Source organism: Salmo salar, chromosome ssa09, assembly GCF_905237065.1.
Source record: "Salmo salar chromosome ssa09, Ssal_v3.1, whole genome shotgun sequence".
NCBI classification, from domain to species: domain Eukaryota; kingdom Metazoa; phylum Chordata; class Actinopteri; order Salmoniformes; family Salmonidae; genus Salmo; species Salmo salar.
The window spans coordinates 139,787,335-139,807,292 of NC_059450.1; the positions used below are offsets into that span (position 1 = coordinate 139,787,335).

Genomic DNA, 19,958 nt, shown 5'->3' on the forward strand with positions numbered 1-19,958 from the left:
CTGGGGTGCAAAGGAGCAAGATAAATAAATACAGTATGGGGATGACGTAGGTAGATAGATGGGCTATGTACAGGTGCAGTGATCTGGGAGCTGCTCTGACAGCTGGTGCTTAAAGCTAGTGTGGGAGATATGAGTCTCCAGCTTCAGAGATTTTTGCAGTTCGTTCCAGTCATTGGCAGCAGAGAACTGGAAGGAAAGACGACCAAAGGAGGAATTGGCTTTGGGGGTGACCAGTGAGATATACCTGCTGGAGCGCGTGCTATGAGTGGGTGCTGCTATGGTGACCAGTGAGCTGAGATAAGGCGGGGCTTTACCTAGCAGAGACTTGTAGATAACCTGTAGCCAGTGGGTTTGGCGACCAATATGAAGCGAGGGCCAACCAACGAGAGCATACAGGTCGCAGTGGTGGGTAGTGTATGGGGCTTCGGTGACAAAACGGATGGCACTGTGATAGACTGCATCCAGTTTGTTGAGTAGGGTATTGGAGGTTATTTTATAGATGACATCGCGGATGTCGAGGATCAGTAGGATGGTCAGTTTTACGAGGGTATGTTTGGCAGCATGAGTGAAGGATGCTTTGTTGCGATATAGGAAGCCGATTCTAGATTTAATTTTGGATTGGAGATGCTTAATGTGAGTCTGGAGAGTTTACAGTCTAACCAGACACCTAGGTATTTGTAGTTGTCCACGTATTCTAAGTCAGAGCGAGCAGGTGCGGGCAGTGATCGATTGAATAGCATGCATTTAGTTTTACTTGCGTTTAAGAGTAGTTGGAGGCCACGGAAGGAGAGTTGTATGGCATTGAAGCTCGTCTGGAGGTTAGTTAACACAGTGTCCAAAGAGGGGCCAGAAGTATACAGAATGGTGTCGTCTGCGTAGAGGTGGATCAGAGAATCACCAGCAGCAAGACCAACATCATTGATACAGAGAATTGAGTCGGCCTGAGAATTGAACCCATAGAGACTGCCTGAGGTCCGGACAACAGGCCCTCTGATTTGACACACTGAACTCTATCAGAGAAGTAGTTGGTAAACCAGGCGAGGCAATCATTTGAGAAACCAAGGCTTTCGAGTCTGCCAATAAGAATGTGGTGATTGACAGAGTCAAAAGCCTTGGCCAGGTCGATGAATACAGCTGCACAGTAATGTCTCTTATCGATGGCGGTTATGATGTCATTTAGGACCTTGAGCATGGCTGAGGTGCACCCATGACCAGCTCTGAAACCAGATTGCATAGCGGAGAAGGTACAGGGGGATTCGAAATGGATGGTAATCTGTTTGTTAACTTGGCTTTCGAAGACCTTAGAAAGACAGAGTAGGATAGATATAGGTCTGTAGCAGTTTGGGTCTAGAGTGTTACCCCCTTTAAAGAGGGGGATGACTGCGGCAGCTTTCCAATCTTTGGGAATCTCAGACGATACGAAAGAGAGGTTGAACAGGCTAGTAATAGGGGTTGCAACAATTTTGGCAGATCATTTTAGAAAGAGAGGGTCCAGATTGTCTAGCCCGAGTTATTAAAGTGACTATGCATAGATAATAAACAGAGAGTAGCAGCAGCATAAAATGGTCCACTCTTTGTTTAGCTAGATGTCAGAATCACACCCTGTCCATCTTCATTGACCAGGGCCTGACCCTGCTCTCTGATCCTAGGAAATGTCCTCTTATCTGATTAGGTCAACCTGTCTAAATGAGCTTACACACAGTTTCATGGCCTGAACTCCATTAACACTCACAGTAATCATTCACTAAACAGGATACAAACAAACTACAGTTTAACTTGAAACATGTTACATTTGAACAGAATCCATCTACGCTCAACAGTTTCCCGTATGTACCAAGAATGGTCCACCACCCAAAGGACATCCAGCCAACTTAATAGAACTGTGGGAAGTGTTGGAGTCAACATGAACCAGCATCCCTGTGGAATGCTTTTGACACCGTGTATAGTCTGCACTGCCCTCAAACTGAGGGGAAAGGGGGTGCAACTCAATATTAGGAAGCTGTTCCTAATGTTTTGTGCACTGTGTATCTCGGAGGCATGTGTGATTGGGTAGTTGTGGTTATGTCAACATATTCCATGCTGACCCGGACCCCAGGCTCTGATTGGCTTATTGACTACAGGATGTACAGGATAGAGGGAGAGATTGATCGCTTGGGGGAAAAGGGTGGATAGAGCGAGGAGAGGAGGGATGCTGCTCTCTGTGGAAGCTGCACAGCAAGCAATAGAGCTTCGCTCTCTGTCAGCACACTGCCTCTTACCCAGTCACTCACTGTGCAGGGCTGTACACGCACACACAGGTACGCGCGCTGTCTGTATCTCACTCAGACACACACATTCTTCCATACACACACACTCTCCTAGGTACACTCACATTCATACACCCACTCTTGCATCTCCACATATCCACAAGGGCCCCTGCATATTTGCTCACCTAATAGACTAGTTAATCTTCATACAACATACTTTACATGCATAGTCTCACCTGCTCTGTCTCTCTCCCCAAAACACACTGTAGGTGTTAGCTGTTCTATATTAAACAACTACATCTCTGTATTATACTGTTCTTTCTACACACACCGCACGGCAAGCGGTACTGGAGCGCCAAGTCTAGGACCAAAAGGCTCCTTAACAGCTTCTACCCCCAAGCCATAAGACTGCTGAACAATTATTCAAATGGCCAGCTGGACTATTTACATTGACCCCCGGATTATTTAGAAAATGTACCCTGCTGCTACTCACTGTTTATTATCTATGAATAGTCACTTTACAAATTACCTCGACTAACCTGTACCCCCGCACATTGACTCGGTATCAGTACCCTGTATATAGCCTCATTATTGTTATGTAATTTTCTTGTTACTTTTTGATTAAAATTTTATTTAGCAAATATTTTCTTAACTCTATTTCTTGAACTGCATTGTTGTTTAAGGTCTTGTAAGTAAGCATTTCACGGTAAGGTCTACACCTGTTGTATTCGGCGCATGTGACTAATACAATGTGATTTGATTAGATAGACACACACCTCTTTCATCTGTGCTGTGCCCTGGTTTTGGAGAGGTGTACAGGTTTGTCAGTAGCACTTTATTTTATTTTAACTTACATGGTAGTAACCAATGTGTTTAATTCTGCTAAATGTGTGCCAGAAAATGACCCATTGACCTCATGAGACTCTAGTAAATAGCAGGTAAAAACAGGTGGAAACAGGACTGTAAAATGCAGTGCTAGAGGACTATCAGCCCATGTTGGTGTGAGGGGAGATGGTGTTGTCAACTCTAGACACAGCTGATTTCTGGTTGCATAATTCTACAGTAAGGAGAGCACCTTGACCGGCCGGGCCCCACGGCAATCGTTGCCAGGGTTACAGGGAGATCAGCCACTGCAGGCGGGTGGATAAATGAGCTCAGGGCCCCCATCACCCCCGGGGCCTGAGGCTGGTAGAGGGGTCAGGTGTAGATGTAGACAGAAATGGATAAGCGCAAAAACATACACACACTGCTATTCTCACCCTCATAAAGAAAACACACTCTTCCAGTAAATACACCGTTTTATTACTCTCTAAACTCACACATAAGCCCTATTCGCACGGACTAGATTTACTATAGAACAGGGATGTCAATCTCATTCCACGTAGGGCAGAGTGTTTGCAGATGTTTAGTTTTTCCTTTCAGTTAAGACCTAGACAACCAGGTGAGGGGAGTTCCTTACTAATTACTGACCTTAATTCATCAATCAAGTACAAGGGAGGAGCGAAAACCTGCAGACACTCAGCCCCCCGTGGAATGAGTTGTGCTACATCGGTTATGTAATTATTACCTCAGCATGTCCGTTTTTCCAGTGGACAATTCGGACGGGATTAGTTTGGCCAAACTGCCCCTGTAATATTTTTTTTTCCTCATTCAAAGCTGACAGTTTTGACGGAAGCCTGGAGGCTTTTCTAGGTGTGAAGATATTTCAAATGTCTAGGGACATCCTAATATTGGACTCATGGCCTTCAGTTCAAATAATACATATCAATAAGAATAATTTACTGTAACCTATGTAGACATTTCATTCCCTGACGGATTTGGCAATTTACCAATTAATTGGCACAATCTCGTCCACTTCATCTTTTTAAAAGATGGCTCTAGGAAAGTTGATATGTGACAAAACGGATCATTCATCTGTACGCTACGTGCATAGCACTTTGTTTTAAGCATCAATTTGTTCCCATGTTTTTACCCAAACTGGGTGCAGCACCTGATTTAAACTGTAATTTCCCTCAAAATACAGGGATGACGATCAGCACAGGATAAGTATTATCACAGGACCTGGGCGTTTGCCAAAAAACTGTAGGTTTTTAAGGCTGGGATAATAACCTTCCTGCCAAGTAACAAAAATGACGGATGTGGTGATTTGTGTTCGTGCACATAATGTGTTTTAACCAGAAAAAGCCTACAGTTCCCTTTGAGCTGTTGTGATTGTCATGGACTGCATTTAAGACATGTCTGCAGGGTTCTAGGAGTCTCCTCTGCCTCGACGTGCCGCTCGCTCATTAACTGGAAACCCAAGCAGGTTTGAATCAGGTTGGTGTCAGCTTGCACCAAACACTCACTCAGACTGCATCCCAGAGCTGCAGGAGACTGAGGGATCATCCCAAATGACACCCTATTCCCTAAACCCTAGAGCTGCGGGAGACGGAGTGTGCGTCCCAACTTCCCCAGTAAAACGTATCCGTCTGAATGGGGCTATACACACGTCTTTTGACATTGACACACACACTTAAGTACCACTCAGCACTATAGAACTCTCTCAGGTTTTCAGGCCCGCCCGGCTCATATCCAAACTGTAGCCATCATCACTCCATGGTCAAATCCATTAGTGTCAATCATCCCATCTGTACTTGAGACCTTGTGAAAAGCACTGTATGAATGCAACCCATTATCTGTTTCAAGCACGTTTTCAACCCCACCACTATGGTCATATGTGTTGTTATTAATTTAGTGTCTCTTGTCACATCTGTCCATCCACCTCTTCATTTTGTCACTGTGTTCAGTTTGACTGCAATGTGGCCATGACATGGACAAGTCTTTTATTTGTAGTATGAGTATACTGTGTGTCCTTGGGTTTGTATTTCAAGTTATTTACTGTCATTTTGACGTTGTGCTTGTCTGTAGTGTTTGTGTGCGGGCGTGCACACAAGTCTTTTTGGTGTGTGTTTGCAGTGTAAGTGTGTTGATCTGTTTCCTGTCCCTCTTCTCTCAGGATGACTTGGATGTGGATGATGACATGACCATCAGAGAGGTGAGACCCTATAACACTTTCTCTCCCTCTTTCTCCCTTTTCTCTCAGGATGTGTCAGTGCTGTCTGTCTACGCTACAGTGTATTTACTGGTTATCAGGGGAATAATTAGTCACTGAGTATGAATATCCTTATCAAAGCTGGAATCTCTATGGGCATCTATTATCTCTGCACCAGGGACCACAGCCAGACACTGTGTAGCCACACAAAAGAGGAAACCACCTAGGCTTAAAGGAAGTGGAGTTTGGATAGGGATTGAGATTAGGGTTGATGTTTGGATAGGGATAGCTCTCAAGAACCCAATGGGGCCCAAGGTGGCTTACAGCCGTTCCCAGTCTTGGGATCTCAGCTGATGGTATGGAGGACAGCTGGTTCCATGTGAACTACAATCCTGACGCCCTGTTTAAACGTTTGAGAACATAAAGGCCTCTACTTTCATCACATCAAAATAATTTCACAAATGCAATATATACACGTTCCTTACCTACACTGTTTTAACCTGCTTTACCACAATTGCAGCCGACAGTATTTTTCACACGTTTCTGGTGGCCTTCTTCCATTACACACAGGTGTTCAGAGCATGCTAGATAGCTAATTAGCACAGGTCGCTTCTGTCTTCCATCTGTCTTCCATAAACAAGCACTGTAACATAGAAATATGGCCGTGGGAACCCTAAACCTATGAAAGTGTGTAGAACTTGTACCTTTTTTGTTATTTATATATTGTTTCTCACTGTTAAGTTACATATGTTTCCAAAACTGCATCGTGTGTGAGGCGTGTTTGAGTTTTAGACACCGCCAGACAGTCGGTTTACCGTCCTCAGCCCGCAACAGGTTTGTGAATAAACTAGTAGCATACACTACCGGTCAAAAGTTTTAGCACACCTACTCATTCAAGGGTTTTTCTTTATTTTGACTATTTTCTACATTGTAGAATAATAGTGAAGACATCTAAACTATGAAATAACACATATGGAATCATGTAGTAACCAAAAAAGTGTTAAACAAATCAAAATATATTTGAGATTCTTCAAATAGCCGCCATTTGCCTTGACAGCTTTGCACACTCTTGGCATTCTCTCAACCAGCTTCATCTGGAATGCTTTTCCAACAGTCTTGAAGGAGTTCCCACATATGCTGAGCACTTGGTTACTTTTTCTTCACTCTGCGGTCTGACTCATCCCAAACCCTCTCAATTGTGTTGAGGTCGGGGGATTGTGGAGGCCAGGTCATCTGATGCAGCACTCCATCACTCTGCGTCTTGGTAAAATAGCCCTTATACAGCCTGGAGGTGTGTTGGGTCATTGTCCTGTTGAAAAACAAATGATAGTCCCACTAAGCTCAAACCAGATGGGATGGCGTATCGCTGCAGAATGATGTGGTAGCCATGCTGGTTAAGTGTGCCTTGAATTCTAAATAAATCACAGACAGTGTCACCAGCAAAGCACCCCCACACCGTAACACCTCCTCCTCCATGCTTTACGGTGGGAGATACACTTGCGGAGATCATCCGTTCACCCACACCGCGTCTCACAAAGACGCAGCAGTTGGAACCAAAAATCTCCAATGTGGACTCATCAGACCAAAGGAGAAATGTCCACCTGTCTAATGTCCATTGCTCGTGTTTCTTGGCCCAAGCAAGTCTCTTCTTATTATTTATGTCCTTTGGTAGTGTTTATTTTGCAGCAATTCAACCATGAAGGCCTGACAGTCACACAGTCTCCTCTGAACAGTTTATGTTGAGCTGTGTCTGTTACTTGAACTCTGTGAAGCAATTATTTGGGGCTGCAATTTCAGAGGCTGATAACTGTAATGAACTTATCCTCTGCAGCAGAGGTAACTCTGGGTCTTCCTTTCCTGTAGCGGTCCTTATGAGAGATATGTATGGTACCAGACAAGAGTTTGGATACACCTTCTCACTCAATGGTTTTTCTGTATTTTTTACTAATTTCTACATGGTCGAATAATAGTGAAGACATTAAAACTATGAAATAACATATATGGAATCATGTAGTAGCCAAAAAAGTGTTAAACAAATCAAAATATATTTTATATTTGAGATTCTTTAAAGTAGCCACCCTTTGCCTTGATGACAGCTTTGCACACTCTTGGCGTTCTCTCAACCAGCTTCATGAGGTAGTCACCAGGAATACATTTCAATTGTCTTGCATTAGGAGGAACCCAGGGCCAACCGCACCAGCATATGGTCTCACAAGGGGTCTGAGGATCTCATCTCGGTACCTAATGGCAGTCAGGCTACCTCTGGCGAGCACATGGAGGGCTGTGCGGCCCCCCAAAGAAATGCCACCCCACACCATGACTGACCCACCGCCAAACCGGTCATGCTGGAGGATGTTGTAGGCAGCAGAACATTCTCCACGGCGTCTCCAGACTCTGTCACGTCTGTCACGTGCTCAGTGTGAACCTGCTTTCATCTGTGAAGAGCACAGGGCGCCAGTGGCGAATTTGCCAATTTTGGTGTTCTCTGGCAAATGCCAAACGTCCTGCACGGTGTTGGGCTGTAAGCACAACCCCCACCTGTGGACGTCGGGCCCTCATACCACCCTCATGGAGTCTGTTTCTGACCGTTTGAGCAGACACATGCACATTTGTGGCCTGCTGGAGGTCATTTTGCAGGACTCTGGCAGTGCTCCTCCTCCTCCTCCTTGCACAAAGGCGGAGTTAGCGGTCCTGCTGCTGGGTTGTTGCCCTCCTACGGCCTCCTCCACATCTCCTGATGTACTGGCCTGTCTCCTGGTAGCGCCTCCATGCTCTGGACACTACGCTGACAGACACAGCAAACCTTCTTGCCACAGCTTGCATTGATGTGCCATCCTGGATGAGCTGCACTACCTGAGCCACTTGTGTGGGTTGTAGACTCCGTCACATGCTACCACTAGAGTGAAAGCACCGCCAGCATTCAAAAGTGACCAAAACATCAGCCAGGAAGCATAGGAACTGAGAAGTGGTCTGTGGTCTCCACCTGCAGAACCACTCCTTTATTGGGGGTGTCTTGCTTATTGCCTATAATTTCCACCTGTTGTCTATTCCATTTGCACAACAGCATGTGAAATGTATTGTCAATCAGTGTTGCTTCCTAAGTGGACAGTTTGATTTCACAGCAGTGTGATTGACTTGGAGTTACATTGTGTTGTTTAAGTGTTCCTTTATTTTTTGAGCAGTATATATATATATATATATACTCAGCAAAAAAATAAATGTCCTCTCACTGTCAACTGCGTTTATTTTCAGCAAACTTAACATGTATAAATATTTGTATGAACATAAGATTCAACAACTGAGACACAAACTGAACAAGTTCCACAGACCTGTGACTGGCAGTCCAGCCTCTCTCAGCCTACTGCGGACAGTCTGAGCACTGATGGAGGGAGTGCATTCCTGGTGTAACTCGGCAGTTGTTGTTGCCAGATACAGTATATATATATCTCATCTATTGCTATTGAATGGTGTAGAATAGGGATTGAAGTTAGTGTTGGGGTTTGCTTAGTGATTTGGTTGATATTAGGAATTATTGGATTTTAGATTAAAGCTCAAATGCTTGGTGGTAAGTCAATTGAAATAGTCTGAGATGTTTCCACTGGTAAGCACTTTAACTGTTTTATTCTCACCTTTTGTTCTGAACATTATGCCATAATCTGTCATCTCTAAAATCTCACGTGTTTCCCTTTCAACTGCTACCATGCTTATTATGCATGGCACTCTCATATTTGCTCAACTATTAGCATTTAGATTTGAGGAACCCATATCGGTAACAATCACTGGAGTTTAAGGCATTAAATTGATATTCCGAAAGGTGTTTTTTGTCTTCTGAAATATTAGTGAACACCTTACTGAATTAAAGATACATGCCATGTCCATTATTTTATCACCATGGATGTAAAGACCATTTAAGTATTCTATATGTCTAAGAGTACTTCAATACTGTTTCTCTCCACTCTCCTCTGGGTTTGCAGATTGCAGAGTGGGAGGAGAAGCAGCTTGACGAGCAGGTGAACTTTGACAACTGCAAGATCGACCCCGCCCCCTTCCAACTGGTGGAGCGCACCTCGCTACATAAGGTCTGTCTGTCTGTCTGTCTGTCTGTCTGTCTGTCTGTCTGTCTGTCTGTCTGTCTGTCTGTCTGTCTGTCTGTCTGTCTGTCTGTCTGTCTGTCTGTCTGTCTGTCTGTCTTACTGCTCAGTACAACCCCCTTTTGACTAAATTCAGGATTAATATTGTAAAATGAGTATAGTAGATGGATAGTCCGGTGTCAATGCTATTATAGCCACTGCATTGCAAGCGCACACACTCACACAAGCATGTCTGTACTGCCACAATAAGTCTCTCTCTGAGTGCCGGAGAAAAGAACAGGCTGCTTGAAGGGGGGGGGTGCTTTTGAACAGTGTTGATTTAGTTGTCCTACTGTGACACACACTCACATACACAACAGAGCATTTTTACACACACACACTTGTTCTCACTCAGGCCTAATGTCCTCCATTCATAATGCCTGCCCCCTTCTCCTCTCTTCTCCCCTCCTTTCCTCCCTGCTCTGTGTGCCTGCTGTTTAAACATTTAAGAGTGGGATTCTGCACCAATCCATCAAGCTCTCCCCTCCCTCAACCTCCCTCTCCGCACACTGCCAACACCCACTCCCTCCACATATTCATCTGTGTGTATGGTTGGTTCTTCTATCCTCAAAGGTCCCTACAAGGATAGTAAAACAAGGAAAAGTATCGCTTGTGGGGACATTTTCCACGTTCCCATGAGGACAAAGGCTATTTTAAGCTTTAGGGATACAGTAGTGTTGGAATTAGGGACAGTGTTATGGGTTATGGTTAGGGGTTAAGGAAATTAGGATTTTGTATAGAAATCAATTTTAGGTCCCCACGAGGATAGAAGAACAAATCAAGTGTGTGTATTAGAGCTGGGACGATCAACAGCGACCATACCAATCACTTATCGCAGGCATTTTGGTGATGTCGTTCATTATGATAAGTAGCCTATACTAGAGAAATGTGTAGTTTGAAATGAAATAAGTTTGCTAATATGGGGGCTTGTTAATAGGACAATTGATGGTGGTACAACCATCACACTAGTAGTAGTAGTTTAAAGGACCCGTGCAGTCAAAAACGTGATTTTACTGTGGTTTGTATATACAGTACCAGTCAAAAACGTGATTTTACTGTGGTATATATACAGTACCAGTCAAAAACGTGATTTTACTGTGGTATATATATACAGTACCAGTCAAAAATGTGATTTTACTGTGGTTTATATATACATACTATGAGGTTGGAGTAATACTTTCCAAAAAGACCCCTTGAAATTTCAGCCTGTTTTGGTGGGATGGAGTTTCGTCCTGCCTGGTGAAAAAGTTTCAAAACCTCTGCCAATAACAGCAAGTTGTCAATTTTTCCCTCCCAATTCCCAGACATTCCTAGCAAAACTTGATAAATTGCTCTTTGCTCAGAAGCTATTTTTGTTTCTTTAAAAAAAAATGTTTCATTGAAAACAATCACAGTAAGATACCTAATTGTTACCCAGGGGGAAAAAACAGATGCATTGGACCTTTTTTAAAGGATTTATTTTTTTCACTGTGGGCATATTGTTTTAACCCTATCATCATATTTATCGTTATTGCATCAATTCAGACAATTTATTGCCATATGAATTTTTGTCCCAGTCTGTCTGTGTCTCTGTCTGTGTCTATGTGTTTGTGTGAGAGAGACTTATGGACATTCATGTTTGTTCTCTTGCGTCTATCAGTCTGGGTGACGTGTATTGCATGCTGTTTTATGTGTTTGTTTCCTGGTACATTGTAATGGTTAACTCCCATTGCATTAAATATTTAAATAACAATAAGGTTATTCTATTTCCTGTGATTTGGGTTTAGGCTCAAGCTTGAGGTTCTAGCAGCTTACAGTATCAGTAGGGATGTTGTACCTTTCACAACAATCTAGCTCAGTGGTGCTCAGACACCCGATTAGTCTAATCAAGGTGATTACTTTTGATGACTTGCTGATTTACTTCATTAGTTGAATGAGGAAGGAGCTTGCACACCATTCAGCTCTCCAGTGACCACTGAGCTGACTGTTCTAATGCACTAACTGCTGTAGTTTAATAGCTGCTTTCAGATGTTTACTGATTTGGGATTCAGAGGGGCCTCCATATGAATGTCAAAAGGGAATCTTTGGTTCTAAGTGTTCTAGATGTTGGTTCTAAGTGTATTGTTCTCTTGTCCCCAGACCCACACCATCTTCTCTCTGCTGGGGTTGGACCATGCCTACGTCACCAGCATTGGACGACTCATCGGAGTGGTGTCCCTGAAAGAGGTGAGTGATCAGATCACCTGGGGTGGAGCACATCAACATGGCACTGTCCCATCATCATCATCGATTACAACATCACAACAGCCACCATTGTCATAGCCATCTCCATCATCATCATCTTTCTCACTGTCACAATCATCAGCATAATATGATGTTATGACTGTAACTGCTGTTCACTGAAGGAGGGAAACGTCAGTACAACATACTATGGGGGAGTCGCTCTCTTGCAACTTTGGTTGAATGAACTAAAATCAGGCCTGACAAGGCCAATGAAAGCCCCGCCATCCACAGGTGATAAGCGTACGGCTCAGATTCATTCCTTCAATTTAATACCGCTTTTCACCGAGCCCCGGAACATGCGGTGTGGGGACAGACATCTGCTGTACCTTGTTTCCCTCCTTCAGGGAACAGTAGTTATAGTCATAACGTTACGTTCTCTTTTCAATCAACTTCGGTACAAAATACTGTGGGAAAATGGAATCCCGACCCCAACGGATTTCATTGTCCTTGTCAGGCGTGATTTTAGTTCCTTCAACCAAAGTCATGACTTTGTGTTGTACCGAAGTTGACTGACTGAAAGGGAACTGTCACCACCATCACACACAGTCAGCGTTAATGAGCTCTGCTCTTTCCGGCCCTTCAATTGGTGACAGACAGTAGACAAATTACTGGTTAATGTTCCTTGCAGTCTCTCCTCTCACTGTCTCTTGTTATTTCTCTCTTGCTCTCTCTTCACAAACAAAACAGGCAGAAGCACGCAGTCTTTGTAAATTGGCTGGAAAACAGGAGATTGTTGCTAAGCACAGTGTTGTTCCACTGGCTGACATTTAGGCCTTTTGTTTGGTGTTAGACAAGCAGACAAAAACAGCAGTGAGACGAGCTTCTCCTCGCCTCTCGTCTCCTCGCCTTGCTTCTTCAATCAATGAATCAAATGTATTTATAAATCCATTTTTACATCAGCAGATGTCACAAAGTGCTATACAGAAACCCAGCCTAAAACCCCAAACAACATGCAATGCGGATGTAGAAGCACAGTGGCTAGGAAAAACTCCCTAGAAAGGCAGGAACCTAGGAAGGAGGAGGAACCAGGCTCTGAGGGGTGGCCAGTCCTCTTCTGGCTGTGCCGGGTGGAGATTTTAAGAGTACATGGCCATTTAAGGCCAGATTGTTCTTCAAAATGTTCAAATGTTCATAGATGACCAGCAGGGTCAAATGTAGCAGTACTTTCTCTGTCACACAGTACTGCTGTATTCAGCTCTCCTTATGCCTCCAAATAACTAGATATACAGGGAAGGCTGTGTTTGTGTGTGTTTAGAAACAGCTGTTGGCCAGATGTCGGTCATGGTTGGGGAAGGAGAGGGATGGAGTGTGTGGCATGACGTCTGATCAGGGCTATTGTTAGGGCTGATAAATGTTGACTTCCATAACCATAAAATGTGGTCATTTTTACTTTATTATAGGCTTGGGCAGTATCCATATTGTCATGTCTTCATACCGACCTTGTGCAATACCAGGATATTCAGTAATACCGGCACTGAACACAAGGGGAGCAATTTTCGAACCCCGCTCAGCCTTTGTTATCCGAAGGTTAGCAATGCTAACAAGTACATGTCAAATCCCAAAGAGAATGCTAACTAAATGGAGGGAAAATAGCTAATTGGGCCCAATTTGGGCATTTTCACTTAGGGGTGTACTCACTTTTGTTGCCAGCGGTTTAGACATTAATGGCTGTGTGTTGTGTTATTTTGAGGGGACAGTAAATGTACACTGTTGTACAAGCTGTACACTCACTACTTTACATTGTAGCAAAGTGTCATTTCTTCAGTGTTGTCACATGAAAAGATATACTCAAATATTTACAAAAATGTGAGGGGTGTACTCACTTTTGTGAGATACTGTAAATGATGAACAGAGAGTAGCAGTAGCGTAAAAGAGGGGTTGGTGGGTGGCGGGACACAATGCAGATAGCCCGGTTAGCCAATGTGCGGGAGCACTGGTTGGTCGGCCCAATTGAGGTAGTATGTACATGAATGTATAGTTAAAGTGACTATGCATATATGATAAACAGAGAGTAGGAGCAGTGTAAAGGAGGGGTTGGAGGGGGGGGGGGGGCACAATGCAAATAGTCCGGGTAGCCATTTGATTACCTGTTCAGGAGTCTTATGGCTTGGGGGTAAAAACTGTTGAAGCCTCTTTGTCCAAGATTTGGCACTCTGGTACCACTTGCCATGCGGTAGTAGAGAGAACAGTCTATGACTGGGGTGGCTGGGGTCTTTGACAATTTTTAGGGCCTTCCTCTGACACCGCCTGGTGTACTGGGCCGTATGCTGAGCACTTACGGTGGGAACCAAACATGCGGAGATCATCCGTTCACCTACTCTGCGTCTCACAAAGACACGGCGGATGGAACCAAAAATCTCAAATTTGGACTCATCAGACCAAAGGACAGATTTCCACCAGGCTAATGCCCATTGCTTGTGTTTCTTGCCCCAAGCAAGTCTCTTCTTCTTACTGGTGTCCTTTAGTAGTGGTTTCTTTGCAGCAATTCGACCATGAAGGTCTCCTCTGAACAGTTGATGTTGAGATGTGTCTGTTACTTGAACTCTGTGAAGCGTTTATTTGTGCTGCAATCCGAGGTGCAGTTAACTGTAATGAACTTATCCTCTGCAGCAGAGGTAACTCGGGGTCTTCCTTTCCTGTGGCGGTCCTCATGAGAGCCAGTTTCATCATAGCTCTTGATAGTTTTTGCAACTGCTCTTGAAGAATCTTTCGAAGTTCTTGAAATGTTCCGCATTGACTGACCTTCATGTCTTAAAGTGATGATGGACTGTTGTTTCTCTTTGCTTAATTGAGCTGTTCTTGCCATAATATGGACTTGGTCTTTTACCAAATAGGGCTATCTTCTGTATACCACCCTACCTTGTCACAACACAACCGATTGGCTCAAACGCTGAACGCATTGAGGATAGAAATTCCCCAAATTAACTTTTAACAAGGCACACCTGTTAATTGAAATGTCTTCCAGGTGACTACCTCATGAAGCTGGTTGAGAGAATGCCAAGAGTATGCAAAGCTGTCATCAATGCAAAGGGTGGCTACTTTTATTGAATCTCAAATATAAAATATATTTTGATTTGTTTAACACTTTTTTGGTTACTACATGATTTCCATATGTGTTATTTCATTGTGTTGATGTCTTCACTATTATTCTACAATGTAGAAAATAGTAAAAATTAAGAAAAACCCTGGAATGAGTAGTTGTGTCCAAACTTTTGACTGGTACTGTATTTACTAGGCGGTGTCAGAGGAAGGCCCAAAAAATTGTCAAAGACTCTGGTCACCCAAGTCATAGACTGTTCTCTCTGCTTCCGCAGGGCAAGCAGTACCGGATAGCCAAGTCTAGGTCCAAAAGGCTCCTTAACAGCTTCTACCCCCAAGCCTGCTGAACAATTAATCAAATGGCCAACCATGACTGCTGACCCCCAAGACTGCTGAACAATTAATCAAATGGCCAACCAGACTATTTTCATTGACACCCCCCCTTCTTTGTTTTTACACTGCTGCAACTCGCTGTTTATTATCTATGCATGGTCACTTTACCCCTACCTACATGTACAAATTACCTCAAGTAACCTGTATCCCCGCACATTGACTCAGTACCGGTACCCCCTGTATATAGCCTCATTATTATTATTATTATTATTATTATTATTATTATTCTATTGTGTTACTTTTATATTTTCTTAACTCTATTTTCTTAACTGATTTGTTGGTTAGGGCGTGTAAGTAAGCATTTCACGGTAAGGTCTACACCTGTTGTATTCGGTGCATGTGACAAAAAAAATTGATTTGGGAAGCTTGATTTTGGAAGAAGCTAACCACTTAGCTAGATAGCTAACTAGCTACTAAATTAGCAAACCAAATGCACAACTGCAGAGCATTTAGCACATTTTAGACACTTAACTTAACATTTATAAGATATCTAGCTGGCAAACATTTTAGTTGTGATTTCCCTACTGTAACTAGATCACCTGGTGCATGTTGCACAGCAGAGAGTGACTCTTGTCGTTGTGTACTTGTAAACAAACACCACATGACGGAACAACCGGTAAGCTTCATAATGAAAAATTGTGACCGGTGAAATGAAAAACGCAATCTTTATCTCTTAACATATTGCATAAGTTGACTGCAGGTATTTGCTTAACAAGTAACTAGAAATATGCACAAAAAAATGTAGTTTCAACCGTATTGACTGTATTGAAAAAAACATCCCGTAGCCATTTCCAAATACCCCGGTATATGACCCAAGACTACTTTATTACCATGGTAGCAGAGCCACACTCCCTACATTATCACCTGTAATATTGCCATGGTTAAACCTCACCATTCTCCTTTGGTCTACACAAAAGGGGGATACCTAGTCAGTTGTTCAACTGAATGCCTTCAACTGAAATGTGTCTTCCGCATTTAACCCAACTGTCCTCTCTGATACAAAGCCTTAATTATTTTCAATCCCAAATTGACTGGTACTCCATAACTGTGACCCGTAGTCCCTAAGTGTCAAAGTGTTCAGGCTAGGGGTCTGTTTTGGATTGAGCAAGTCTCTTGGCCTTTGTTGACTGATTCTTCCTGTATTATCTCTATAGCTGCGGAAGGCCATCGAGGGTTCTGTGGCGGTGAAGGGGGTGAAAGTGCGCCCCCCGCTGTCCAGTTTCCGGGACAGCGGCACCAGCGGCACCAGCAGCAGCAATAGCGAGAACGAAGCCACAGAGCTCCACAAGCTGTGGGACCGCCACAAGTCCATGCCCCTCCCCCGGGAGCACCTGGCCTCCGACTCTGATGAGAAGTCCCAGTGAGGGGGATGGGGACAGGGAGATGGGGACAGGTTTTTGGGACAGGTATATTGGATGGGGATTGGGACAGGTAAATGTAGACAGGTATATTGCCGAGGAGGGGAGGAGTAGGGTGAGCATTGCCCCCCCCCCACACTTAAAAACCACAACCCACACTTAAAAAGCTGCAACCTCATAGCTTGGATCAATATTTAATTCTGGACTATAGAGTTCTCTCCTGTTACTCCTCTCCTAACCTTCCTCTCCATCCCTTTCTCCTTTACCCCTCCTCCCGGTTGGCCTTTGGGCCCTACACTTACTCAGCTCTTATGGAGGAGGGATTGACTCACCCTGCGCTTGGCCCAACCAGAACAGAATAGATCTGTGTGTTAGGGAGGGGAGAGGAGGGATGGGTTGAGGTGTCACTGCTTAACAAAGGTGGTCAGAGCACAATGTATAGAATGTGGTTTGACTGTAAAAGGGATTGCATTTTCTTTTTTTGCCAATTTTGGTATTGGTGAGGAAATGTTCAAAGTTTGTTTGCGTTTTGTGGACCTGTTAACGTTTCTTTCTGACCAGTCTTCCATATGCAGACAGTTCAACAGTGATAAGAAGATAGGCTTGTGTACTGGTATGGATGTGAGTGTATGTATTGAGTGCATGGACGTATTGGTTTGTATGTATTTACATGAAGAAGGTAGCGAAACCAACCACCTGCTTTAATTCCTTTGTGATTTGAATCTTCTTATCAGACACATTTCAGTCTTATCATTTCAGCTGTGTTCTAGTTTGTTCCCATCTGTCTTAGTGACCTGGAAATAAGTAGCCTAGTGGTTAGAGCGATGGGCCAGTAACCGAAAGGTCGCTGGTTCGAATACCCGAGGCAACAAGGTGAAAAGTCTGTATCTTTGAGCAACACTTAACCCTAATTTGCTCCAGGCGTGTCATACTACTCTGGCTGACCCGGTAAAACAACACATTTCCCTGCAACTATCTGGTGTATGTGACAATAAAATGTCCATTTTTTTTTTTTCACCTTGCCTCTGTAGAAAGAACCACATACTGTTCTGGTCTCACATTGGGAGATGTCTTCACCACTCTCTCTCTCAGTCCTCTCCCCCTATTCTTTTCTATGTTACTTTAGTGCTTGAGTCTGGGTGAGAGAATAGTCTACTCTATGCAAACAGATGTACAGTATGTATGTAGGTATTCTGTAGAATGGTGAAAGCATGTGTTAAAATTTACCTTTCAGCATGCTTCAACACACATGCTGTGCACTCCTTTAAGAAAACACAGCCTCAAACACACACACACACAGGTTTTAATAAGAGCCAGTCCAAGAGAAGAGGGCTTTCTCTAGATGTAGCTCTTAATAACCCTGACTGAGGGAGGGAGGGAGGGAGGGAGGGAGGAGGGAGGGAGGGAGGGAGGGAGGGAGGGAGGGAGGGAGGGAGGGAGGGAGGGAGGGAGGAGGAGAGGGGGAAGAGGGAGAGTGAATGGAAGAATGAAATATGACAGAATGAAAGCATTTTCTGTTATCTAATCTGCTGCGTTAGGGAGTTTTCTTCAATAGAACCCAGGGTAGCTTTCTGGTTGGCCAACTTCACATCCCCACTGTATATGTCCACTGTCCAGTAACACTACGGTGATCAGAGTAAGGTCAGACCCAGACCACATAGAACCAGTTTAAATAATGTTGACCAGTAGCCAACTGACTGAAACTAGATATCTGAACTAACTGACCAATGATCAAACACTACAGCCCATCCATACTGACCAATTAGAAGTCGTCAGCATTACCGATCTGTGATCTATACATGACCAATGATAAAGCACTACATTCCTACTACAGTATGAGTTATCAATAGTCCTACTGATATATAGACCTGCCTAGAGGAGGTCTGGTTAGATGGTTAAGAGTCTGACCTCTGTGGTTTTGATTTATTCATGTATTTTCCTCATGACAGTCGCTGGCTTAATGTGCTGCATGGTTTCCTTAGTCATTTGAATGTATTTAACTATTAAGTATGTTTTGCTTGGTGATATAAGCTCCATACAGCACAAGCCCAGTGTGCAGCTTCCAATCAGATCACATACACTCCCTTATTGAATTGTCAGTAAAAAAAAAAGTAAATATGGCCACTACTTGTTTTCTTTCAGTCTCTCACTCGCTCATTCGCTCTCTCTCTCACTGATGAATTAACAGGCAGGGGTTATTTTGAGGCTTCTTTCTTCCTCTCCTTTGTAATGTTTGTCCTGATGCCTCTGAAAAGGACTGAGCAGAGTCACTTCCTGTGTCAAAACTCCTTCCACCTGCAATTGTTATTTGGATTTTACTGTTTTCACCCAGCAATGTCATAATTTCTGCTCACAAACGCAAGCTCAGAGTATCTGACTGTGGTTATACACATTCAGATTCCTTATTCAGTGCCACATTGAATAAAGTACACACGGACACACACACACACACTGACTGACATTGTTATTGCATGAATAGGTTTTCATTTCAGTGGTGAGTTCTTGCCTTGTTCACCGCCACTGAAAAGAAAACACACACACACACACACACATTAACATCAAACACACAGACTGACATGCCCATCCTCACATGCAGAGAGACACACTCACACACCTTGAGTGACAGCATGGCTTTGCATGAAGGTGTGTATGTGACTTTGAAGGCTGTGTTGTCATATTGTTAGAATTATGACCAACAGAACATATGAGAAATGTACTGTTGTGTATAAAGGGTTGGGTAGGTTACTTTGTGTATATCATTTTAATGGACAATGTCAATATGCTGATGGCTATTTTGTTGAATGTTTTTATTCTCCCTTATTTTGTATCTTTTCTCATTGAATTAGTTTTGATCTAGGTTTGATTGGCATTCATTCATCCAATGAGCTTTAATCATGGCTTATTTTGGGAAAGGAAATGGTCTTTTTGGGGAATGTGTGGATTTAAAACTTTGCTATACGTTTACAGATTTAACATATTTAACATCATTGCTGTAATACATGATTGTTCATTTAAAATCTAACTGATCTACATTGCTATCTATCGAGTTGCTCTTCCTGCAACTCCTTTTTAGTTTTTGTTGCGTATTGCTCTTCCCTGTCTGATTGTTATAAAGAGGTCCAATGTTCAATGTTTTTCCAGCCTTGCAGCATGTACCCAACATTTCTACAATGTTTTTCCAGCCTTGCAGCATGTACCCAACATTTCTACAATGTTTTTCCAGCCTTGCAGCATGTACCCAACATTTCTACAATGTTTATCCAGCCTTGCAGCATGTACCCAACATTTCTACAATGTTTTTCCAGGCTTGCAGCATGTACCCAACATTTCTACAATGTTTTTCCAGGCTTGCAGCATGTACCCAACATTTCTACAATGTTTATGTATGTCATTTGAATAATGCAAGTAACACTATAAAGTAAGCAGAATGAGACCCACTACCTGAAGTAACAGGAACATTTAACCAACGTTTATAGAATGTTTAAAGGACCCATGGGTG

The 19,958-nt window shown here is 43.3% G+C and overlaps 1 protein-coding gene across 1 annotated transcript in view; it reads left to right on the forward strand.

Moving 5' to 3' along the window:
* The window catches only part of LOC106613120 (chloride channel protein 2), a 222,177-nt gene extending 204,701 nt beyond the window's left edge, over nucleotides 1-17,476 (forward strand). The window contains exons 20-23 of the mRNA XM_045724704.1: nucleotides 5,242-5,280; nucleotides 9,252-9,356; nucleotides 11,526-11,612; nucleotides 16,256-17,476. Coding sequence (XP_045580660.1) covers nucleotides 5,242-5,280; nucleotides 9,252-9,356; nucleotides 11,526-11,612; nucleotides 16,256-16,465 — 441 coding nt within the window. The 3' untranslated portion in view covers nucleotides 16,466-17,476. The remainder of the gene's footprint in view (nucleotides 1-5,241; nucleotides 5,281-9,251; nucleotides 9,357-11,525; nucleotides 11,613-16,255) is intronic.
* The last annotated feature ends 2,482 nt before the right edge of the window (nucleotides 17,477-19,958 follow it).